This window comes from Durio zibethinus, chromosome 25, assembly GCF_047325235.1.
Source record: "Durio zibethinus cultivar Kanyao isolate XHJ-2024 chromosome 25, ASM4732523v1, whole genome shotgun sequence".
NCBI classification, from domain to species: Eukaryota; Viridiplantae; Streptophyta; class Magnoliopsida; order Malvales; family Malvaceae; genus Durio; species Durio zibethinus.
This window is the reverse complement of record NC_143186.1, coordinates 3,523,541-3,549,732: the sequence shown is the minus strand read 5'-3', so window position 1 is coordinate 3,549,732 and position 26,192 is coordinate 3,523,541. Positions and strand designations below refer to the sequence as shown.

At 33.9% G+C, this 26,192-nt stretch overlaps 1 protein-coding gene across 6 annotated transcripts; it reads left to right on the top strand.

Moving 5' to 3' along the window:
- Positions 1-500: 500 nt before the first annotated feature.
- EMB1135 (RING/FYVE/PHD zinc finger superfamily protein) lies at positions 501-25,657 on the top strand. 6 transcript variants are annotated; one of them, XM_022861876.2, is made up of 32 exons: positions 501-1,151; positions 2,580-2,641; positions 2,773-2,941; positions 3,027-3,157; positions 3,295-3,371; positions 4,472-4,653; positions 4,813-4,890; positions 7,945-8,077; positions 11,751-11,811; positions 11,895-11,976; positions 13,598-13,729; positions 13,852-13,995; positions 14,117-14,216; positions 14,301-14,432; positions 14,981-15,051; positions 15,125-15,297; positions 15,452-15,545; positions 17,256-17,353; positions 17,441-17,576; positions 17,724-17,830; positions 18,656-18,751; positions 19,209-19,296; positions 19,377-19,497; positions 19,638-19,749; positions 20,171-20,294; positions 20,365-20,442; positions 20,539-20,654; positions 20,890-20,943; positions 21,038-21,140; positions 22,421-22,549; positions 24,158-24,269; positions 25,300-25,657. In XM_022861876.2, the coding sequence occupies exons 3-32, from the start codon at positions 2,882-2,884 to the stop codon at positions 25,329-25,331; spliced, it is 3,156 nt and encodes a 1,051-aa protein (XP_022717611.2). In that variant the 5' UTR covers positions 501-1,151; positions 2,580-2,641; positions 2,773-2,881; the 3' UTR covers positions 25,332-25,657. The 6 variants fall into 6 exon arrangements, 5 of the variants coding, with proteins under 5 accessions (XP_022717611.2, XP_089610459.1, XP_089610458.1 ...); XM_089754333.1 differs by having other exon boundaries at positions 2,773-2,946; XM_089754332.1 differs by having other exon boundaries at positions 2,576-2,641.
- The last annotated feature ends 535 nt before the right edge of the window (positions 25,658-26,192 follow it).

Sequence of the window (26,192 nt, the reverse complement as noted above, 5' to 3'; positions counted from 1 at the left end):
TTCATATGACTTTTGTTTTCTATGACTTTAAAAATTTATTTTCATATGACTTTCTAGAAATCTATTTTTGAAAAAATCATATAACTTTTCAAAAATCTATTTTAAAAAAGTCATATAACTTTTCAAAAATCAATTTTCAAAAAATAATATAAGTTTTTAGTAATTTATAAAAAAATAATTAAATAATTTAATTTATAAAAAATTTTAAAAAAAATTATAAAGAGTAAAACTTGAGGTGCATTTAGAACCTCAAAAATTGTTTTTTTATGAAACTCAGATGGTACATGAAACGTTTTCTTTAGTTTTTACTTTTGAGTAACCAGTCCCAAATTTTGAAATGCAATAGCACAATTGAAATCCCAGGATCACGTGACATCCTCGTGAGATGGAGCACCTTCCAATTGCAAATTCCGAAATTGCCTCGCACTGTGAACAAAATTATGCGCCCTACCATGACCAAAAAAATTGAAAGGCAAAGAAGGAGATGACGAAGAGGCTTTGAAATGAAATTAAAGTTAAAATTAGAATTACCCATCATCAAAAACACAAAATTCCCAAAATCAGTTCCAATTCCAATCCCTCGTCGAGTCATTGGGCTGTTCGACTGTTGTTTGCTGTTGGTGCCCTAACAATAATTTTCTCTCTTAAAACCCTAACTCTCAAACACTCAAACACTCAAACGTTACGTTTATCGAGAATTTTCATTACACATCATCATGGCCCAACCTTCAATCCCTCCTCCGCCTCTCACCCAACAACAACAACCCCCTGGCCCTGCCGCTGGACCCGCCTCACCTGGTGTTCAAGTGCGCTGCGCCGGATGTCGAATGATCCTCACTGTGGGCCCTGGCGTCACTGAATTCGTTTGTCCCACTTGCCAGCTGCCACAAATGCTGCCGCCGGAGCTCATGATAAGGGCTAGAATTAACAATCCACCGCCTAACCAGTCGGTGCCGGCACATGGAATCGATCCGACCAAGATCCAACTCCCCTGCGCCAATTGCAAGGCTATCCTCAACGTGCCTCACGGGCTGGCCAGGTTTTGTTGCCCTCAGTGTGGGGTCGATTTGGCTGTTGATTTGAACAAGATGAAACAACTCTTTCCGCATCCGCAGCCCCGTCCACCTCTTCCTCCAGAGGAAGTCAACGAGGTTTTTTAATTATGTTTTAATTTCATTGTTCATTGTTGGTTATTGAAGCTTTAAAGCTTGGTTGAATTTGATTGCTACTTATGCTACTTGATTTTTACTTGTGGAAGTAGAAATCATAAAGTGCTTTTCAATGCAAAATCAATGATACTTTGAATATTTAAAGAATAGATTGTATTTTGTATTTTGAACTCTATGACCGTACTTTTGTTTAGAACAATTATTTTAGAGTTGGTCATTTGTTCCTTTTTTTAATTAGTTTATGATATTGCTTTTTACCATTTCCTTGTGCATTTTAGCAATTTTTTAGGAAGCAAAATCAAAGCAACAGCCAATCTGCGCCTTAGTGAACTTTGACTGTATTAATGGTGTTTGTTAGTGTAATTTAGTTGTTTGAATTGATTCTGCGGCTTTTTTTTTTTTGGTCCGAAGCTAACTTTTACTGTGTTTTAGTGGAAGTTGCAGGCTATTCTATGCTTGTGAGCTCTGAATTATAATTATTATCTTGCTACTTCTACAAAAGTAATGTTAATTATAATTAGTCATGTGAAAACATGATCAAGTTATTGAAGTTCACATAAAACAACCCCTTGTTTGTGAGTCATTTCATTGGCTGAATTATAGTTTCAGAAATGTTTTCAATTAGGAATATATTGTCCTCTATTCTTAGGCACCTCAGTGACAAGTTACATTCGTTGCCTGATATATAAAGACCATAAATTCACTTTTGATATACAGGTGACAGGTTTTGGGCAAATTGTCTTGCATAGTTTTGTTAGGTTTTAATCTTTGCATTGATGTGAATTCATAAGCATGAGCTGTCTCATGTCAACCAAATACCTTTTATAAATAATGGTATTGACATTCTTCTCTTACCATGGATAAGTAGGGGTGTCTTTTAGTCACTGAAGATAAGATGGGATGCCGTTGTTCCTCTTGTATTTGTTGACTTCCATGAAACTGCAAGTGCAACATCATTGCCCTCCTTTAAGCATATTGAGGTTATTTACTTATAGTATGACAAAATCATATTGTAGGAAGTGTGTAACCTCGGAAGATAGCTCCTTCATGAAAGATAAAAGGAAACTATAAAACTTTTAATGTTTTAGGAAAAATTAGAGAAGGGAACAATGTTGAAAGAATTGAATTTCATAGTGGATTCCTATGTGCTTTATTAGTTCCAAGATACCAGCTTTTAGTTGGTCTCCATTGTGGGATTGGTGCACCCATGCCCAAACGTCTCCTTTAGCTTGTGGATATGGATATTTCCAACTTCCTTTTCCATCCCATTTATTCAGCCTAAAAGGAAACAATACTGCTTTCCCCTGCTAGTGATTCTGCTTTCAGTATGTGTTGCACTTATGACAATATTTTTTCTGTTCTTATTCCTGTGCATCTATTTTCCATATAATTTTAAAACTTGTCAGGTAGCCATTGAAGTGGAGCGAGAAGAAGATGAAGGTGGACCAGTGGGAGAAACTTTTACAGACTATGTGAGTATAATTTTAGAAGACAACATTTCACAAGTTTTGTTTTACGTTCTTTCCATTTTCTTAGAGTTCTTTTCTTGACTTTCCATTTGAAGCTTTTGGAATTACTCACTCATATGACTTTGATGTGGCAGCGACCTCCAAAACTATCTATTGGCCCTCCTCATCCAGATCCTATTGTGGAGACATCTTCCTTATCTGCGGTGCAGCCCCCTGAGCCCACTTATGATCTAAGAATCAAGGATGAAATGGAAAGTTCAATGGCCTTGTCATGCCTGCAGATTGAGACATTGGTCTATGCTTGTCAGGTTTCTTTTATGACAGAAATACGGTTAACAATTGTAAATTTTTTTCTTCAGTTGTAAAATATTGTTGGTGTCCTTGACAGAGACACCTCCAGCACCTGCCAAGTGGTGCTAGGGCAGGATTCTTTATTGGAGATGGAGCTGGTGTTGGTAAAGGGCGAACCATTGCGGGGTTAATATGGGAGAATTGGCACCATGCGAGGAGGAAAGCACTGTAAGGTTTAGGTTGCAAGATATGTAGGCATGCAGAGCTGCCACAATAGTTGTTACTGCTTGCCTGGATATATTGTAATTTAATTCATGTTCTATAACGTATTTCTTTCTTGTCTTGACTATGATGATCTTATACAGATGGATTTCCGTTGGTTCGGACTTGAAGTTTGATGCAAGAAGAGACTTGGATGATGTTGGTGCAGCATGCATTGAAGGTACTTATAATTTAGATATAGTAGAAACTAATTCATGTGAGAGTTGCTATTTTCTTGAATATATCTTTTAAAAAGTTTGACTGCTCATTAAATTGTTGTACTATCACTTATTCCATAAATATGGAATGAAGGGATTTTATGAATGTGTTGAACAGATGTAAATGCTTCTTAACAATTATCCATATTTTTGCTTCCTTTGGAATTTGGAAATTTTACTTTATTTTGTTTTGTTTTGTTTTTTTTTGCAGTTTAGCTATTTTATTACGTTTGTGTGGCAGCCTGTATATGCTTGCTTCCAGTAAAATATCATTTTTTATTTTTTTCTAATAACCTCTTTTTTTATCAATTTGATATTTAAAATTATGTAAAATGGGGGGTAATCATGATCTTAGCAAATGAGTAGTAAAGAGTAAATATTTTACAAAAGCACCACTTACAATGGTGAAGTTATTTTAATGTTATGGGTGTATCAAGTGGGAAGATCAAGAAACATGTGTACAGCTAAAATTACCATACGGAACTCATTTGAACTAAAATTATCTTTTTATCATTAAATGTTTCCTACTTAAAAGTCATTATTGCTATTCCTATTGAAGATCAATGCTATGGATGTATATGGTAAGTTATGAGATTTAACCCTTAACTTAGTGGTGGACTTTGCTCAACTCTCTCTGAACATTTCAGCGTATGTATATGAGATTATTGTAGTCTCAAAGGGCTATTCTTTTTTTTCACCCTTATAAAGCTATTTATCGTCTTTTCGTCAAGCATCAATTTATGAGCATTCCTTCTTCTGGATGTCTGCTAACTGGTGTGAAGTCCTTTCAGTTAAATTTCATTAGGAAGTTTGTAATTTAGGGTGGCATTTGTTGAGCTTATTAGTGCATTCATCATTTGGAGAGGGCATGGCATGCTTATATCATGAAAGAGCAACAGTAGTGGGCAAACACGATCATATTCAGCAATATCTACTTAAGTCAATGCTGTATTTGGAAATTTGATTGTTGAGGAAAAAAAGAAAAATGTTAGCTTTGTGGTTATATTGGTTGGATTTGCCTTATTTTATGAGAGAATATTTAAATTTTTGTTTCTTTATGCAGTTCATGCTCTGAACAAGTTACCTTATTCAAAGCTTGATTCAAAGTCTGTTGGGATCAGGCAGGGAGTAGTATTTTTGACATATAGTAGTCTCATTGCGTCTTCTGAGAAAGGTCGTTCTCGTCTGCAGCAGCTTGTGCAATGGTGTGGATCAGGATTTGATGGACTTGTCATTTTTGATGAGGTACACTTTATTTCTTTTGCAACTGTTCTGAAATCTCTCTTGTTGCTTCTGTAGTTTCCGTTTTAATTTTTCTTTTGTTGATCACATGATGAGATAGTGTTCTGTGGTTTCGATATATTTTTCTATTTTTATTGCTAAGGGTCAATGGCTTCATTGTAGTGTCACAAAGCCAAAAACTTAGTGCCTGAAGCTGGAAGTCAGCCTACGCGCACAGGTGAAGCAGTTCTAGAAATTCAGGTTTGTCCTTTCACTTAAGTGTTTTTTTGTTGGGGGGGGGGGGGATTCTTTCTCTCCCTTTGTTAGTTGTAGATTATAGATTTTTATCATGGTTCTTTCACTTGTTACCAAAATTTATGTGAACCTGGAGGAGCATTTCTGATGTAGAACAAGAAGAAAGAGATAGAAATAAAAATTTAGAGGGAAAATCGGAGATAGACGAAAGCAATTAGGGAGAAATAGACGAAATTCGGGGAGAAGCAGAAGAAACAGTGGAGAACCAGAAAGAATCGATAGAGGGAGAAAATGACAATACTGAGCATCTCAAATCTCAAATATTTATCATCCAAAAGTTAATTGAAACTAAAATAAGTATCTATAACTAAACCCAAAACCCTAATAACACTCAAAGTTCTAAATATAACCTAAAACCTCTAATACTTGGAGAAGAAGTAGAATACTAAGTAATATAAAATAATCTCAAGTGATCGAAAATAGCCTAACTATATTGAATGATTGCAATTGAACCCGTAAAATATAAAATAAAGTCCTTGGTAACTTAATCTGATGCCGGGAATTGATGGTTGAGATGCTGGAGATTAATAACAAACAGAAAAACTGATAAAGAAGACAACTTACAAGAATTTGAATAATTGTAGAATATGATTATTGGATTAAGAGGGATAGAAGTTCACTACCAAGACTAGACACTAAGGGATACAGAAACACCACCCTAAGAATTCTAATCAAAGATACAGAACAATAAAAGTTTACCATTCTAGGAAATCCACCTAAGAGATATAGAACTTGAAGAACAATCTAAAAGATTGCTTAAGGATAAAGAAAACAATATTATGCCTTCTACCAAAGAATAACAGAAAATAAATAGGCTAGGAACATCCCTCCAAGCATGAGAACTTCACAGATTGAATTGCTAGAATCGTGCCTAAAATCATGGGATTTGCATGCAAACACAATAATTTGTAATGTGAACGCAATTATCTGCCCGTTTACTCCTGCAAATTATATGATAATGAATTTTGACTACAATCCCATCCATATTCATATTTTTTTTTTCAGCTAGTGTGAACACAATCTTCCTGTTCCAACCCATCTTATTTTTGCATTTGTTTAGTGGATTTAGACCAAGAATAGGCCCATCTTATTTTTGGATAAGTCTTCGTTAGTCTCAGCCCAAGTTGTAAGATGTGTTGACACTCCTATGTCATAATCCCTCAACTAGCATATTTCCATCCTCCACTCGACCTTGATTATTGAATAATAGAAGCAGAAGTATCCTTTAATATCCATGAATATCCACTGTCCAAAATAAACTTCTAGTGTGGCACAAATATGTTCAATATGGTAGCTTGCGTCACATTCGTGAACACACTTGGAATGAACTGAAAACAAGTATCAGAATTTCATTTCTTTTTCCAACAGAACTGAAAATTGAAATTGTTTTTCTCTAAACAAAGTTGACCGGACTCTTCTTATAAGAAAAAGGTTAGGCTGATAGCGTCTTCTGAGCTGTGATACCAAAATGTAGAACAAGAAGGGAAAAGAGATAACATAGAAATTAGAAAATTAGAGGGAAAATCATAGACAGATTGAAGCAATTAGGGAGCAATAGAGGAGGAGAGTGAGGGAGAAAACCAGAAAAAATCAATAAAGGGAAAAAATCACAATACGATCTCAAAATCTCAAATGTTCATCATCCAAAAGCTAATCGAACTAATATAACGTAATTATTTATAATTAAATCCAAAACCCTAATAAAGCCCAAATTACCAAATATAACCCTAAAACCTTAATACCTAGAAAAAAGTAAAATATTAATGAATAAAAAATAATGTAAATAATCTAAAATAGCCTAAATATATGCAAATATTACAATAATCAAACTCATAAAATATAAAATAAAGTCCTAGATAACTTAATCCCTCATCTAGCATGTTTCCATCCTCTGATGCTTTCTTTTCTTTGTTATCCTCGTACGTTTGGAGAGTTTAGAGTAAAAGAGTAAAGTAAAGCTTGGTGACCATCGTTGGTTATTGAAATCCCTGTAAAACAACTACTAGAGAAGTTTTACGCCCTATGTTAATTGGAAGCAAATGTTATAAAGTGCAAATCTGACACTATTGGTGGCAAGTCCAATTAATTGGTGATAGTAGGTTTACACAGAGGATCCATTTGGCATATTGGCTTAATACTACTAATGGATAACCTTCTAGACATATTCAAACTTATGCTAACTATATAACAAAATTTTGGATTTTTAGATTAAGTAGGATTAAACAAATGTTCAGAATGCAATTCTACTATTTTAAACATAGATATAGATGATATATAAAATAACGGTAGGGATGGAATCGAAAAGTGATGGTTGGTGTTTAGTGTTGTTATCTCATGTAGATTAAGTTAAGAGTTATTTGCGAACTTATACTTAGATTAAGTCTCTAGTCTGCATAATTACGAATTGATTTCGGTTAACATGGTACTGAAGTTTAGTTTATAATCATTGAAACATGGTAGGCCTGTTTGTTTTAGTTGTTCATATGTTGTTGGCACATAAAGGGGCCTGATCGCTATTTTCAAGTTGAGGTTCTTTACATATTGCCAACTGGTTTTGCTCTGGATGCTCAACTGTCATAAATTTCTAAGAGCAATTAGTTTAATATTTGGACGATTATTTTGAGAAACGAACATCTATAGAGGACATTGTGCATTTCATTAGAATATGATTGTGATGTGCAGAAGTTCCATATTAGCTAAAGCTTTTGAAATCCTGTGATGTAGGATATCTCTAGCGCCAAAAATATTTAACATCTGAGTCTGTAATTGGACATCAAGAAATCTTAATAATATCCTTTCTAACCAATATGATTTCCTAAACATTAGATTCCCCTAATTCTCTCCCCTTCTTTTTTGTTTTATTTGTCTCACTTATATATTTGGCAAAAGTGTTCATGTTCCCTCATGCAGGACCATACGCTTATACATGAGCATATAATAATGGAAGATTGTTTACCTGGAAATCCCTTAACTGTTAGCTTCCATTTTCTAAAATTACAGGCTCGACTTCCTGAAGCAAGGGTGATTTATTGCTCTGCAACTGGTGCATCTGAACCTCGCAATATGGGTTATATGGTCAGGCTTGGTCTTTGGGGAGCTGGAACATGTTTCCTTGATTTCCAGAGTTTTTTAGGTTTAATCTTTATCCCGTCTGATGACAGCTTTTTTCCGCTCTTTCATTTTTCTGATACCTTTTCTTCTTCCAGTCATATTTGTACTGCAACCCAGAAATTAGTTTAGTTAATTAAGGCTATGGTGTGTCCTGAAAGAGAGAGAAAAAAATGGAAGAAAATTAAGGTTATGGTGAGGAAGAAAGTTTAATGATGCCTTGGAAGGTCTAGCTTGCACATTAAATTTAGGATATCTGTTGATTGGGCAATGATTCATCTCTTATTCTTTTTTTTTTTAATATTTTATCTATAGTTTTCAAATTATTTAAAAACCTAACTATGTCTTACATTATATTCTTTACAGTTTAAGTGAATCTGTAGATTATAAGCCTTGACGGTATGTCAAATATTAAAGGAATTGAACTTTGGCATATCAAATACTTTTCGTTATGGAAACTCCACTTGACTCCTGTCAATGTAATTATTCAATGCCAAGCAACATGATGGTTTACCTTTTTAATGTTGCAAGTCCTATTCTTGTCTATGTTTAGCAAGAGAAGTTATGGACTTCATATGAGCTATTCAAATGCCTGATGGTGTCTGTGTTATTTTGCCTATGAACTTGGTAAACTGATTCATGATATTTGAATCAATTAGCCCTGTTCTCTCTCTCTTTTTTTTTTTTTTTTTCTGATTTGATTTTAGTTTGTGTTTAATAATTGATAATTGATTGCTGAGTGTAGCAGATCGATTGGGAAATTTGATTCGAGTAATATTGATTGTTGCTTGGCATATGAAACGACTGTGGTTCTTGTTGGGACCTTGCATATAGCTTTGCATTATTATCAGTGTGTTGAAGTATGATGATTCATCTACCATTTAAGGGATTGTGCTGCAACGAAAAAGGGACTTATATTGGTTGCTGTATTATGGGCTCTTAGAATTTTCTATGCATGGTGGCCTTCAAATCCTAACTTTTATTGGAGGTTTTCTTTTCTAAAAAGTTATTCTTTTCTATCTATGCTCCTTCATCCCTGTTTTGCTTTTAAAGTCCCTAGAAATTTGTTGAAAATGTGTTTAGCTGCTTTAGAAAACCAGGTTTCTGTATTTGCTGCTAATATCTCTGTTTCTTTCTTTAATACCATAAAACTAAATATATTAATATTGCCAAAAGTTTTTAATTTAAGTTTATTGTTATTATTATTATTTTTTTAAAATTGTTTCTTATGCTACATTGAAATTCTTTTCTAGTGCATATCTTATTGAAATTCAATATCAATTTTATAGTTTATAAATTTTATCCTTGCTAGAATTTCTTTTTGCTTTTCTTTTTTCCTTTTAATATAATAAAATTTCAAACTGAGTCTTGATATTTGTCAAGAATGGCTTTCCTGTCATCTATGTAACATGCACTTGGAACAGGATGCTGGATGAGGTCTGCCATGTTTTTTATTAGTTTTTACATTAATTTGGGGGTGAATCCAAAAAACCCCACTGTCAGGTAAAACACACTTCCCTTTGATGTCACATCCTCCCGCCCTTCGACCCTTAGACTTTTTAGTCAACCATATACTCACAAACATCTCAGCAAGATGAAAAACTTTGTGATTGACATGGCCCATCTTTCTTTTTTTTTTTTTTCGTCTTTATCTAAGTCTTTCACAAGCAACAGCCTCTGTCTCTGTCTCCATCTCTAATAGTTGATTCATGTGTAGATTTTTGCTCCCACGGCTTGTTATATGCTTGAGTTGTTGATGATCTTGCATCATCTTTGTTTCTATACTACTTTGCAGAGTTTGATCTGTTAATTAAGGAAGATACGTTTGGAGATAAAGAGTTCTGAAGCTTTGGGTTTTTATTCATCAAATCTTTTACCTTTTTTTTTTTTTTTTGAGCTTCATTTGTTACTTGAAAATGTGACTTTGAAAAATCATACTTGCACCATTTGAAGTTTTATTCTTATGAATGAATTTGTCATTTTTTATTTGGCTATTTATTTAATTTTTTTTCAAATCCCCCCGTTTCTCTCTTTTCATTCTTTTAGTATGCAGTAGGTTCCTTTTTTTTTTTTTTCCTACTTTCCTTTTGGGATTCTAACAAGTGCTAAATCTATGGGAAGATCTCTCATTTTCCCTAATTTTGTCTTTCAATTAAGGTTTTAGATTTTTTTTTTCTGTTAATCAGACTTTAACTTGTTGTTCACTTGAGTTCATTATTTTGGAATTTCTATATATTTTTTCTCTGTTTATGTTTCCCCAGAAAAAGTTCTAAAGAAAGGGACAAAAGATTAAATTTTAATAGCAGGAGAGCAAAAGTGTGACTGACAGATAAAAAAGTGTAAAATATACGGTAAAAGATTTTAGGGCTTTCCCCCTTATTTTGTAAGCTTTTGTTTCTTAATTACAAGTAATCACTTGGCCAAAAAAAAAAAAATGCTAGTAAATCCTATTTGAGAATTTGAATGAATAATATGAACATATTTAGATTAACCTGATCCTTTTAGACCTTTCTAAATTCTTGTTAGTTATTTTCATTCTTAACATTAAACAACTCCTCTGGTTTTTCCGTTAATGCGTTGGGGGAGAAGCTGGTATTTTAGGGCATATGTTTTTTTGGGGCCAAAGTATGCATATTGTTGACTAAGTCAAGAGGGGAAAGCGACTATTTTGAAACATGTGGTTTAGTGTCTTTTAGGGTCTTGAGAGGGAGGTTTCTGGAATTCATCCTTAATTTTGTTGATCAAAATGTCACTGCTGTATGATAGTGAAGTGCTCAAGAAGTGTTTGGCACAGGTGCATTAGGATAAAGTCAAGAGGCTGTGTAACATTGCTAACCCCCGAGTTTTAAGCACTAGAAAATCACTTAAATAAATACCATATAAAACATTGCAATTAGACAATAAGGAAAAACTTTTTGTTGAATAGTAATCGCTTTACTACTATTGTACCAGCATAATGCAACAAAACTTTTTGATCAAATTTCCCTAGTCAACCCTCACTATTTATTTATTTTTTGTCCTTTTCTCGGTTTGTGATGTTTATTTTCCAATCTCTCTCGCCTTCCTTTTTTCTCTACTGGGTTTTTGGGTATTATTTTGAATATGTAGTGTCACACCTTTTTTTTCCCTATTTTTTAGTTCTGTGACATTTAAATTTTTAGTTTTTGTCCTTATTTCTCAACTTTTTGAATAATTGCATTGATGACCATGTATTTTATCTCTGTTTTGTGAGCATTATTTGAGCAAAGTTTGCTATAGGTGCCTTTTTCGGAAATAGTTTATGTCAACTAATTAATTATCTAGTTATTTATTTTTTTATTTTTTTAATATCTATTTATCATGTAAAAGAAATGAAAGAAGAAAAGGAAATAGCAATTTCCCTTTTGCAATTTACAGGCATTATTGCTCCTTGTTACCTACATAGAAGGTTATACTACGAAACTAGTAGCATACTTACATTTAGAAATAAGTTTTTGGCATTGCTTGATAATAGGCTGCAACTGAATCACAAATCAATAATCACAGTTGTATTCCTTAATCCTTGTAAATCTCTAGTTTTGTCGAACCTCAGTTGATTATATGTCCCATGGATATGTGTCAGATTGAGATCTAGTCTCTTTTGGCTGTGCCACTTGTTAAATTCTTTCCAATAGTTAGAATTTTAGCTGAATCTTTTTACAAAATGAATATTTTCACAGTTGCTTTAGAGAAAGGAGGCGTTGGGGCATTGGAACTTGTTGCAATGGACATGAAAGCAAGGTAAAAGTAGTTAGAATGTCTCTGTAAAATAGAGTTATTGGATATATTCTTTGTTTGATACACAATCTTCTTCCAAAATTTAGGGGAATGTACGTATGTCGTACCCTGAGTTATAAGGGAGTAGAGTTTGAGGTTATTGAAGCACCATTAGAAGCTGAAATGGAGGTATGCAAGTTTACTTTCATTTGCTTGCTAATGAAATTGTTTATTGAATTCTACCACCTTGTTCCAAAAATATTATGCCAGGGATTTTTTTTTTGGCCATCATATGCCAGAGATAGTTAATTGAATTCAGTTATATATGACTATAGTGTATATTACAATTGAATTCAGTTATATATGACTACAGTGTATATTACATTTAAATCTGTAGTTAACTCCATTGAATTTAATTATATATGACTATAGTGTATATTACATTGAAATCTGCTGGCAGCCTCTGTACTAAGCTATAATGTGCGATTAGTCTCTACTCTATGATTTGCTCGGATTGAGTTATGCTTTTGAGTTTTGTGCAATCAAGGACAAAAAATAGGAGTGTTATTCTTCAATTGTAATACTGAATATAGAGTTCTTATGTGGATGTTTTATAATCACTTAAAATGTGACATGGAGTTCTTATGACCAAAGTGGCCAAATGCATGAATGGGAGCATTACATCCATCTAATACGGCCACAGGTAACTAGTTGCATCATCAATTTTCTTAAAACAAGTAATGAACAATTTATTTAACAGAATTTATTTTACTAATCCAAAGAAAGCAGCAAAGAGGTTGACAAAAACAAGAGACATGAAATGACAAATAGAGATTAAAACCAAAAGAAATAATACAAGGGACCAGCAAGGAGACCAGTTAGATCCATGCTAAAAGATTTCCAAATCTGTTAAACTTCATTTTTGCAAGATGGTCACAGGTACATTAGATTTTCGCAGAGTGTGCATAAAGAGCAGCTTTTTGATATTTTCCTTCCAAGTTAAAAATGAGTAAAAGATCAAAAGAAAAAAAAATTTTCTGACACCTTTTCAGTTGTCGAACTTTCTTTAAACCAGATTCTCTTCTTGCTCTTTCTCGAAAATCTCTCTTTCCCCTATTCTCAATCATCTCTCCAAACCCTTTGAAGATAAACCTCACCCCGACTTACCCATGATGCCACACAAGAGGATTGAGTGTCGTGAGCAAGCTTCTGATATTGACCGTAATCATCTTCAATTTGTTTTTTTAAACCTCTTTCAATGTTTCTTGGCTTAATCTTGGGTTGTTGCTAATCATTCATAGATTCAGTTCACGGGTTTAATGGATTTTGTTTTGTGGTTTCTTCAGATATAGAATTATTTAAGTGCTTTGAATTTCTTTTATACTCACTGCAATTACTTTCTGTCTTGTTGGTTTGTTTATCTATTTTAATCTTTAGGTACCTATTAGTAATTATTCTATTTATTTTCTGGATGTTTAATCTAAATATGAGTCTATGATCTCCTTTAATTTTTTTTCCTATTTTGAGTGTTGTATCTTGTCATTTTTTTTTAAAGATTATTGAACTGGATTCAACTTGCTTAATGTATTTTTGAACATCCCATGTCATAATTTTTTTCTTTAAAAAGATTCACATAAATGCCACATCATCATCACTGATGGTAAAAGACTAATGGTGTTTATGAGGGAGATCAGAACTACTAGTTCTCATTTCATATGTTGTTCTAAATGTTTTATACTTGCTGTTTTTTGAGCTAGGTAAAAAATGAATGATGATCTTATTAGTTTCTGATCATATTTTTTTTTCTTAGGCAATGTATAAAAAAGCAGCAGAGCTTTGGGCAGAGCTGCGCGTGGAATTGCTGTTGTCAGCAAGTGCTTTTCATAGTAATGAGAAGCCTAATCCTAGTCAGTTGTGGAGAATGTACTGGTCAAGCCATCAGGTATATGAATTTTCTGAACTTTTTGTGCCTGGCATGCTAAGTGTTTTCGGTTGTGATTTATAAGTTGTCATAGTTATTTATCCATTTGTATTGTTGCAATTGTTCCCCCATTTCCGTTGTAGCGTTTCTTTAGACACATGTGTATGTCAGCTAAGGTGCCTGCTACGGTGAGGCTTGCTAGGCAAGCACTAAGTGAAGATAAGTGTGTGGTTATTGGCCTTCAGAGTACTGGGGAGGCACGAACTGAGGAAGCTGTGACAAAATATGTATGTATTATGTAAAATTAATTTCTATCAAATACTATATTTCTTTCTGTTTTGTTTTTCTTTTTTGTGTTTTTGCTTCTGTTATGCACTCTTTTATTGTTTATTTCTTTGTCTGAAATAGGGTCTTGAACTTGATGATTTTGTTTCGGGACCCCGAGAATTGTTGCTGAAATTTGTGGAAGAAAACTATCCATTACCTGAAAAACCTGAACCTCTCCAAGGTGTGATGTGTCTTTGTTTCTAGGTTGGCTTGTGTCACACTGATTGCTGATTGAATCATTGATTATTTGCTAATCTTCTATTAGGAGATGAAAGTGTTAAGGAACTTCAACGAAAGAGGCACTCTGCAACACCTGGTGTTTCACTAAAAGGAAGAGTTCGGAAAGTTGCAAAATGGAAACCTGCTAGTGATGGTGAAAGTGATGAAGAATCTGATAGTAAGTTTTTCAAAACTGGAACAAACTGAATGGTTATGAATCTGCAATTTGGGGACCTTATATTGTAAACACCTAACACTTCAACTGGTCCAAAGGAGAAAAGAAAAGAACAAGGGAAGAGGATTTAGCAATAGATATTTACGTTCTTTTATGATATATTTGCTTCTAACTTAGATCTGTATCTCTTTTTAAATAATTGCTTTCAATTTCATTTGAAGTTGCGCTCACAATACAGAAATGTTCTTTAGAGCATAATTTGATTACACTTTTTTGAATTTGTAATGTGATTTATAATTTTAATTTCTTTTCTTGTATGGTTCCTATATCTGAAATTGTTTCTGTGTTACGTTCCATGTAATTTAGGATTAGGAATGGGCGTAATCGGGCCTTCTTTTTACACATCTCTCGTTATTGGGGACCCTATTCATCTATTTTTTGGTTGCCTTGGTTGAATTTGTCCACACTATGTTCACATTTTGTACTTCAATGCTATGAAAAACCTGCTAATGTAGGTTTTAGATAGCTAAGCCTTTTCTTCACCAATGCAGCTGATTCTGGGCACGAGTCTACTGAATCTGATGATGAGTTTCAGATCTGTGAGATATGCAATAGTGAAGAGGTAATTCCTCTTGACTTGATCATGCTTTGACTATCCACACTTTTTCATATCTATTATGTTTTCATTAATCCAGGAGAGGAAGAAATTGCTTCAGTGTTCCTGTTGTGGGAAACTCGTACATCCTGCTTGTTTAGTTCCACCTATTACAGATTTAGTCCCTGAGAAGTGGTCATGTTATTCGTGCAAGGAGAAAACAGATGAATACATGCAAGCAAGGCGTGCCTATATAGAAGAACTTTTAAAGAGGTTTCTGTATTTTGGATGTTGCTTATTTCTTCTTAAATGCTTTTCCTTTTATTCTCATTGTGATATTTTCACAATAGTGGGGAGGAGGGCTATTTGTGTTGTTTGGAATTTATTTAGAGATGAATTAACAAATATCACGTAAACTTTAGCTCAGGTATGAACAAGCTTTGCAGCGTAAGTCAAAAATTTTGGATATAATTCGCTCTTTGGATCTTCCGAACAATCCCTTGGATGACATTATCGACCAGGTTGGTTAAATTATTGTTCTCTTCGCCAAAGTCTTCAACAGTGTTTAAGATATGCTAATAATTTGTATTTTATTCAGGTGGTCTGTTGCCTTTGAGAATTCTAAGTTACATTGCTAGTCATTTATTACATGAGATGAAAGTTCAAGAACAATGCCATAACCTCCCTTCCTCTTCTATGTTAGCTTTATTTTCCACCTGTACTTTCTCTTTGTGATGAAATGTCCTGTTTCGCCTAACCAGTCAGTGATTTATGTTCTGGAGTCTTTTGTGAAACAATTTTTAACCTGAGTCAGCCTTTACTGGTGTTACCTAAATTGTTGTGAGCATTAGATGCTCATAAACTTTGATGATGTGTTTTAGTTCTTGGAGGACGGTTAATTTGATGAGGGACTTTCACTAAAGTGCATTCTCTAACTTTTTAAATTGCTTTTCATATATTACCGGAGAGGCATTTTGCTCAAAAGTCAAGCAACATTAGCCGTATAAGTGGTGCAACTTTGTATGGTTTGAATAGGCCCCAATAGAGTAGAGTTGAGAGTGAATCACAAGTTCGAGGTGGACTCCTTGTATTAGGGAATGTCCTGAAATGATTCAAAGATCTTCTAACAGTTTTAGGATGGTGACTTTTTTGATTAATCTGGTGTCAAGAAATTTACATCTGCTTGGTGGTCCTTGTGTGCCCTATCAATTTATCTAGAAATTATTTAGGGTTCATGTAGTCTACCATGCAGGTCAAACATGTTCTGGGTAATGCTAGCTATTGAAATTGTATACTTGTCTTTCCTTCCCAAGAACTTAGTGAATGAATGCTGTTTATTTCATTATTATTTTGAAGGTATGTAATATTGTAGTTATCATGGACAATCAGTTTTAACCACTTTGCATTGCAATTTACAGTATTGTCGTACATTAGCATTTGTTGTTACCTTCCAAAGTTGACTTAAAGCTGATGAAGATATGGTCAAAAGGTTCTAAGAGTTGCCATATTTCTGAAGCTTTATTTGTTTTTGGTCCCTTCAATGGAATGGATTTGGGAGTCTTATTGCCAACCTTTTTATTTGTTAGAGATTAGTGTGCTTTTTTTTGTTTCCTCCTTTCCAGGCGGTTGATATATTGGTCATTCATTTGAATTTGTATGATTTGTCAGTTGGGGTTTTGATTAAAACATCTTGTTGAGAGGAAAACCGGAAGAGTGCACCGTAATTGGTTAATTATAATATATCATATTAATTTCTACTGACATGTGACACCGGGTCGATGCATCGCTTTTTATGTTCTGTTGCATTTTTTGATTTCTACTCATTTGACTTATTTCTTTAATAAAAATTCAACTTAAGGTGAAAATGAGAAGGTCAAATGAATAAATTGGTCCACCTGACTTTATTCTTCTTAGTGTTTTGAAACAAACTGTGTCATTAACTAAATTCATTTGTGCCAAATAATAGATAAGGAGGGAGGGAAGATCCTTTTATTCAAGGTTTAGCCTTAGGCAAATCATTCGCACTTGAAAGAAGAAAAAAGAAGTAAATAAGGGAGCAGGAGAGGAGTTTTGGTCTCATTTGTTGCTTTTGCATGCTGTTTCTTCTAGTTGTGTGCTTTTGTGCTATCATATCTGTTCAATGATGATAATTTGTTATAAATAAAACTATTGTGTCTACGCTTTCTCCTGATAGTATTGTCCTTGCTAATATGCATTCAATGATTTTGCAGCTTGGAGGTCCTGATAACGTTGCAGAAATGACAGGGAGGCGAGGCATGCTTGTAAGGGCTTCTGGTGGAAAAGGTGTGACTTACCAGTCACGAAACACGTGAGTTGAGTATTTGTTTACATCTCAGCTATAGTTCACCTTATACTGAAGATTATCTAAGTTGCCATTTGCCCCAAATACTTTTAGAAAGGAAGTGACAATGGAAATGGTCAATATGCATGAGAAGCAGCTCTTTATGGATGGTAAGAAGTTGGTTGCTATCATATCTGAAGCTGGGTCAGCTGGTGTATCTTTACAGGCAGATAGAAGAGCACTGAATCAGGTCTGGCTTACAAAATAATTTCTCACTTGTTTTTATACTATAATGCAGTTGATTTGTAAACTAGAGATTCCTTTTAAGAAATGTTATGTACAATATGGTCTATTGTCCTTTACCCATTTTGTGCTGCTAATTGACATCTTCCTGCAGAAAAGGAGGGTTCATTTAACGTTAGAACTTCCTTGGAGTGCTGACCGAGCAATTCAACAGTTTGGAAGAACTCATCGCTCCAATCAAGCTTCTGCACCTGAGTATAGGTGGGCTAGGAATTTTCCCTTTAATAAAAATGATTTTCCTGTGGAATGTGAAAAGTAGCCTAAAATAGTTTCAACTTATTTGTTTTGGCTTTCACATTGTAGGTCAATTCTTTCATCCCCTCTTAATATGTAAATCTAAATTTACCCTTCCCTTCTTTGTTATCTTTTTTTTTTTTATGGCTTTTCTGTTCAATCTAGAATCACATCATTAAATCGAGGTACTTGAAATGATGTCACCAAATTCGCTTTATAAACATGACAGGAATGTAGATATGTAAATATGGATGGCCATGGATTAATTTAAGGGTCATACTTAGGAAGATGATTAATGATGGTTTAGAATGTTTAAATGTATTTGTATAAGGGTGTGCATGATGTGTGTTAATGATTTAAAAATGGGGACTTTGGGGCAAAGATGTTTGAAATTAGAATTTGAATCTCAGGTTATGTAGATGTATGGCCTCAAATATGTTGTGAAAATGGTGGTTTACCTAAGCTTCATATGGCTGGGTAGGAGTTCATTGACTATAGTTGGTATTGTTTAGTCTACGCAATTTAGTATGGTTATTTGGGTGGGATTTTTGTATATCTACTGTATATCATTAAGAGTTGAATTGATTGGTTGGATTATTCTTTGATGGTACTCTTTCTTTTCTCAAGCATTTGAGTAATACAAATATTCAATGCTGTCAAACTTTTACTAGTCAAAAGGCTAATTTTGGTGCAATGATGCAGTTGGTTGCAAAGTTAATTATGGAGATTATCCATGTATTATTTTTATGATTTATTGTTTGACCGGATTTGCTTGTCCTAATTGCTTTGCAGACTACTTTTTACCAATCTTGGTGGAGAACGCCGGTTTGCATCAATTGTTGCCAAGAGGTTAGAATCTCTTGGAGCCTTGACACAGGGAGATCGCAGGTAAGTTCAATTTTGTTTTTGCAGACGTGTGCTTGGAGTCATTGGAGTCATTTTTTATCAAACAAACTTACGCCATGGGCATAGATATCCAGTTGTTTGGGCTTCCCCATAGTCCCTCTTACTTATTAATCTAGATGGGTCAAAAACTGATCTTTGAATAAATTGACTCACCAAATTGACCCACTTCTGTATACAAAATATCATTTCACATAATCAACGAACTTATTGAAGTCTAACTAGGGTTTTAGTTTCAGTAGGAAGATTTTAAAAATAGTTTATCAATCCCTTCTTTTAATTTCTTTCTACTGAAATTTATGATATGAGGCTCATTATTCATTCTATAATATCAACATTTCTACTGGCTTCACTCTTTGGTCTTTAGGAGATGAGTTGCCGGATTGATTTTTATCGTTATGGTCTCCTTGATTTTTTTTATGATGTGGCTGATACTTTCCAGGGCGGGACCATCTTTGAGTGCTTACAACTATGATAGTTCTTACGGTAAAAAGGCATTGATGGTGATGTATAGAGGGATCATGGAGCAGGTTCTTGTTATTTTTTTCAGTAGTGTTACACGTGCAAAGAAAAAACAATGAGGGGGAATAACTGAACTTGTGGTTTCCAGGATAATCTGCCTGTTGTGCCTCCTGGATGTTCGTCGGAAAAACCAGACACGATTCAGGATTTTATCACAAAGGCAAAAGCTGCTCTTGTGTCTGTTGGAATTGTTAGGGATGCGGGTCTTGGTAATAATCTTTCTGCAACTGAAAGGAGCAAACCTTTTCTTATTCATTTATCTCTTTCTGTTGACCTCTTGAAAATATACCATGAATTATTCACATCATATGTGATATTTATTCATTTGATTATCATTTATTTGCTATAGGGAATGGGAAGGATAATGGAAAGTTTGCTGGCCGAATAGTTGATTCAGACATGCATGACGTTGGTCGTTTCCTAAATCGTCTACTGGGACTGCCCCCTGATATTCAGAACAGGTACATGGCTTGTTGACTAAAACACAGTCTTGTAGTAATGCAGGAGCAAGTTCTCAATCCAAGCCCACTGAGGGCCCAAACCAATGAAGAGGAATCTGCCCACCAGCCCAACTCATTAAATCAAAACAAGGCACAAAGCAAATTTTTGGAAAGGTCAATTCTGGAAAAGCCAACGTCACATTGGAACGAATATTTGACCTAAGTTCTAGCTCACTTTTGACCATTGGATGCCACAATAATTGCTGGAATTATGGCCTAACAATATTAATATTGATTTCAGCACCCTATGAGAACCCTAGGGGCTTTAGCATTTGTGTCAATTTTAATTCTTGGCAACATGCAGTTCACATCATTCTTTTAATCCGGTATCGTATAGTTAGGTTGGATTTTAGTAAGCTGAATGCATGCAATTGACTTGCAGGCTATTCGAATTGTTTATCAGTATCTTGGATGTCCTGATTCAGAATGCAAGAATTGAGGGAAATCTTGATTCTGGAATTGTTGATATGAAAGCTAACATCATTGAATTACAAGGAAACCCAAAGGTTAATTTCTTGCCAGATGTAGTGATTTGCTTCACATAATTAGATTACACTAACCATTGCCTTCGAACAGATTGTCCATGTTGATCAAATGACTGGGGCATCAACAGTACTGTTTACTTTCACTTTGGATCGTGGGGTCACATGGGAGGTACCTTTTTTTTTCTTGCATTTGGTTTCATGAATGGTTTGTTTTATTATGGCAAGTATAATGCTTATAGATATGTTATTTAATTGTGTATGTTAGTCTGCAAGTACCATGCTTGAGGAGAAGAAGGATGGACTTGGTTCAGCCAGCGATGGATTCTATGAATCTAAAAGGGAATGGTTGGGAAGACGACATTTCATTCTAGCATTTGAGAGGTATTCGTTTTTTTTCTTGCAGGACACACTCCTATTAGCATATGGTGTTTATAATCATTAATTACCCAAGCCATAGGGATTTATTTTCATTCTTAAATATATCAAAGTGCAGGTATTTAAAATAGTATAATCATTATTCATTAGACAGTTGCTTTAACTGTATTTTGTTGTGTACGTGGATTGAACTTCCCCACTTCGGTTACTATTATTGTTTTTCCACTAAATTCTGTTTCAGTTCTGCTTCTGGAATGTTTAAGATAGTCCGTCCAGCTGTTGGGGAGTCAGTAAGGTATTACCTTAAAGTTAAAGTGTAACTGAGCCTCAAAATCAACCTTTGTATTACAATTCGTATAATTACCCACTTTGACTTCAACTTTCTCCAGGGAAATGCCTTTGGCAGAACTGAAAAACAAATACAGAAAAATTTCATTGCTAGAGAAAGCTCGTCGCGGATGGGAAGATGAATATGAAGTTTCATCTAAACAGGTAGACTGAAACACCATTTTAATTCAAATAAAAAAAATGACACCATTGTAATTAAATGGTCTCCTATAAAGCATTGACACGCCACTTACCTCTGCATACCGGTGTTGGATTTGTGTCCGACATGGAAGAATATGAATCTGATATGCGGGGATACAACAAAAATAAGAAAACAAATTGGACTCAGGTGAATACATCTCCATCACGGAATAGACACGGGTGGAGGGTTTTTTCTTTTTTTGTTCATCTAAATTTGGAATCCACAATTTTGGCCAAAAAAAAAAAGGGAATCAACAATCAGAGCAAAAACCCAGACAACCCATCATTAAAATCAATACTTTGATCCCAAAACCATGTTAAACCGAGATCACATATACAAAGAAGAAAGGAAAAACCATGGACTCCTCTTCAAAGGCAATGGGTACAAACTATTTAAAATCATCCGCAGCCAATAAAACTTCAGTTTCATCTTTCTATTTTGCGAGTTGCTTTGAATTTCTTCTTTGCATGTTTTTCATTTTTAAGTTTTTAAATTTATTCTTTGCCTGATATAAAAGCACCACTTTTGTAAACATTGGCACGACTTCAGTTTCATCTTTCTCTTTTGCGAGTTGCTTCTAACTTCTTCTTTGCACTTTTCTCCTTTTAAGTTTTTAAATTTATTCTTTGCCTGATATAAAAGCACCACTTTAGTAAGCATTGGCACGTGATAGATCACATGCAATGCAAGCTTGTAATTATGGATTGAGATAATTTGGGCTCTACTTGGAGTGGCCGTTTGACCTCTTAGTTTACACTTTTGGGCTGATTAATTGCATTTTCAATTTTGAACCTTTTTCGTGGTAAAAGAAATTCTCAATGAAAAGAGAGTTTTTGAAGAAATTGATTATTTGTGAATGAAAATTATTGATTTTACATTTATATTAAATATTTTTATGTAAAAAAAATTATAAAAGTATTTTTATTGTTGTGATCTGTCCTACCTGTGTTCTAAATTTATAGAATCTGCTGTGTCTTCGTACCCGTACCCCTATGGCGTGTTCATGTTCGTGCTTTCTATATGGTCTCTTTTGAAGGGTAGAGTGATTATGTTTAAATGATCTCATTTTGTATCCAAATTTCTGAACCTTTCTCTTAGAATGCCTAAGATGGTATCCTTTTATTTCCCTTTTTTGATAAAATCTATCATATCTCCATCTTTAATGAAAGACCTATTCTTTTAGTTAAAGCCATTTTTACTGATATAATGATTTTCCCATGGATTTCTGTTTCTTTTTTTGCAGTGTATGCATGGCCCCAATTGTAAGCTTGGTAATTTCTGTACAGTTGGCAGAAGAATCCAGGAAGTTAATGTTTTGGGTGGCCTCATTTTTCCGGTTTGGGGCACGATTGAGAAGGCCCTTTCTAAGCAGGTAACTTCATATATGTCGTCTACTCTTTCGTAATAATTCCTTGGCCATTGCATAATTTGCAGTACCAAAGTTTTAATGTAGACATTTTCTTTTCCAATCCAAGTTCACTTGTAACATCTGAATTTTCTGCATGCTTTGTTATGACATGATGTGAAGATACTTTAATTCTGACCAATTCATATCTGAATGTGTATGTTTGTACTTCTCAATTTATGTTTCATGGTATTTGCATTATTGGGATAACATTCTGACTTTCATTGCTTGCAAAGGTAATTTAGTTGTGCAGTTGAGTATTACTTTTATACTGGTTTCAGACTGCTGCAATGTACAAAACTATTGTTGAAGTCGTTGGTAGTCAATGATAATGTTTGAGGGCCCATGGGTAGTTGCTCAATCATTCGGACATGTGGTGATGGGCTTTTGTATTCAAATATGTTTGTTGCTTATAATTTCCTATGAATGGGAGAGCATTTGATGTGTAGTGTTCCTAACCGTTCCTTGTACTCTTGCAGGCTCTTCTTGTCTATCTAAATTTAGAATTTTGACTGTCTCACTTAGTTTTATTATAAGTTTTCGTCATCCTTTGTTTAGTATAAGCTGACATCTTTCCAATGTCATCCAACCGTAAGCCCCCTCGCTTGTAATCCTCTACTCAATTAAAAAGTGTATTTTAATGCTACATAAATATTTTCCCACTAGCTCTGCCCAAATAATGTCCATCATGTTGATGACAGTTGAGACTTATCACAATGTTTGTAACCATACCATTGTTTTGCAACCCTTATTTTTCCATATGACATGATTCATTTACCTTTTTCACACCATCATACTAAAATAGTACCAACTCAATCTTAACACTAGCATTGGCATATTTTTTTCTTCATATTATTCTCTTTCACCCCATTTATTTTGTTATTCCATATACTTTATTTATCATGATTATGAACATTTTGAATAATAAACATGAATTTGTTTATCTTTTCAAGTAGATGCAGTATTTGTATTTTGTTACTTCATCAGTGGTGCAAGAATTTAGTTATTACCAAAACTACATTCTTGCTTTTTCTTTCTTTGCTCTGTTCTAAAAAATCATTTCCCCCCGGCTGATATGCTGTGCTAGGGCAAACCATGCATACTTTTATCTGCAAAATCTGCTGCCCATGGTTTGAAACATTGAGCTCATAAAAGGTGTTGTAATTTTAGCAATCAATGGAATTTGAGAGGAAATGCTATAATAGTCATTTAAGGCAATTTTATTAAAACTAATTGTAATTTAGGAAGAGTACTCAAGAAATTATTGTAAGGCCTGAGGATTTATAAATAAATAAATATATATATATATATATATTGGGTAATGCATCTTGATTCTTACCTGGCCTTCTGTGGAGTTGTTTGAGAATTGAGATTTAATCTGCTCGCTCCTTTGCCTTACTGTTTTCTCTTCATGATTTAGTTTGCTAACTAACCGATTTCTTATCTTTAAAATATTTGCCTCGTATATTTATGATATTGTGGAAGACTGAACTTTTTGATGTGTAATTGAGCGATTTTTTTTTTCATTATATATAATTGCATTCCAACAACTAAAGCCTCATATTATCCTTACAGGCCCGTCTCAGTCATAGGCGGCTTCGTGTTGTACGGCTAGAAACCACTACAGATAGCCAGAGAATTGTTGGTCTTCTTGTTCCGAATGCAGCTGTTGAAACTGTACTTCAAGGTTCCTGCTCAATCACTCGTCTTTTTCATACACTTCTGAGCATGAGCATGCACCACAAACACCCTTCTATTAAGTACACGCATGCACTCATGCACTCGTGCACAGGCACACATGCACAAACAGGGCTGGTGTCTCTGATTTGGATTTAGGGGGACGATCACTCTTAAGAATTAACATTTATTTGCATAAAGATTATTGTATTATATTGTGTCTAATGCTATACAAAGTAAAGAAATGGTTTTGCGAGCAATTAAAGAAGTAAATGTTAAAAATAGAGGATTGACATCAATAATAATGTATATTGGTGTGTGAGGGGTTTCTTTCAATGGTCTGCATGTTTAAGTATAGAGATTGAAGAGTTTAAATGCTAATTAAAATTTTTTATAAAGCTATGGAGGCCGGAGTAAGGATTAATAAGCAAATTAAAGAAAACTTGATAGGATAAGCAGCAAATTTGAAAAAGCTGGGGGTGTCATGACGCCTTCCCCCCGCTCGCTTTATCTGCACTGAAATGCATGCACACAGATGTGCATGAACACACTCGAAGTCGAAGACATTGTTGAATCTTTGTGATTTTGTTAATTTCATTGAATTTTCTTATTAAGAAGAAAACTTATTCTTACGTTGCTTGTCTGTTGACGTAGTTTTGAGAAATTTAAGTGAAGGATTAATAAGAAAAATACAGAAAACTTTACAGGTTAAACAAGGTTGTAAAAGCCATGGAAGCATGATGCTCCTAATCCCCTGGCTTTAGCTTAAGCATTCGAATTTTGAGATGGCATATAATCTTTTTGATTTTATTTGTTTGCTTTTAATCCGCCAATTAATAAGAAAACTTACTATTATAGTGTTAGACTTTTGACTTGGTTGAGCATTATTCTTTTTAATTCCTTGTTCAAAGCTGTGAATTCTGTCTTCCCCTCCCTGGAAGAAAGTGAATTTAAGTTGAAAAATCCTCAAAATATAGATCCCTCTTATTTCAAATGACAAACATGTAACATATTGAGATTCCTGAACTCTTTGGGTGCAGATCTGGCATGGGTTCAAGATATTGAAGATTAAGAACAAGTTTAGGTCATTCTTCTCTAAAGTGGGAGTTTTTAAGTGAGTTTTGTTGCAGCTTTTTGACGCATGAAAGGAGACAGGAGAAAGCAATCCGAACCAGGAAGATTTGATCTGCACCGTTCTTTTTGATTGTGCAGCCTTACTTTTTTCTTCCTTAGCTTCATTTTTTTCCTCATATAATTTTGTATATCAATATTTTCACCAGGGGGCAACAGACAATAATAGATCCCTAGGCTGTATTCATTGTAGCAAAACCTGAACTAACTCGTAACAAATGTTCATTCAAGTTATTGCTGCAATACATAATCATTTTTGTTCAATAAGTCATTAATTGTCTAGCAAAACTCAAACAGTATATATATATATATATATATTTATATATATAGATACACACGCACACTAGTTTTTAACACGTACATTGCATGTGTATAATTCTTATTTTTAAAATTTTATTTCAATAAATAAATTTTAAAATAAAATTTTAACACTATGATAATAATGATAAATATTAAAAATTTAATTTTGATTTAGGTATAATATAAGTAAAATTTAAAAACTTTTGATAAAATTTTTGATAAAATTTTGGTTAACTTTCAATATTAGTTTGATAACTTATGATATAATTTTGGTAATCATTAATAAAATTTTAATAACCTTAGTGTAATTACTATTAACTTTCTGTTACCTTATAATATATTTTTAATAATAATTTTATAAAATTTGTGTTATTATATATTTAATAATAGATTTTGTAAGGAAGCGAGAATTGAATTTTAGTCTAAAATAATTTTTTTATATAATAATATTATCGTTTCATTCAAATTTAGAATTTTTTTCACTAAATTTTTTTATCGAATA

What these genes read in the sequence shown, in the direction of transcription:
- EMB1135 (XM_022861875.2), top strand. Translation starts at nt 717, where the DNA reads ATGGCCCAACCTTCAATCCCTCCTCCGCCTCTCACCCAACAACAACAA. An exon ending in ATAGAAGAGCACTGAATCAG is followed by an intron (nt 17,577 to 17,723) that starts GTCTGGCTTACA and finishes ATCTTCCTGCAG; the next exon opens with AAAAGGAGGGTTCATTTAAC. An exon ending in ATGAAGTTTCATCTAAACAG is followed by an intron (nt 21,141 to 22,420) that starts GTAGACTGAAAC and finishes CTTTTTTTGCAG; the next exon opens with TGTATGCATGGCCCCAATTG.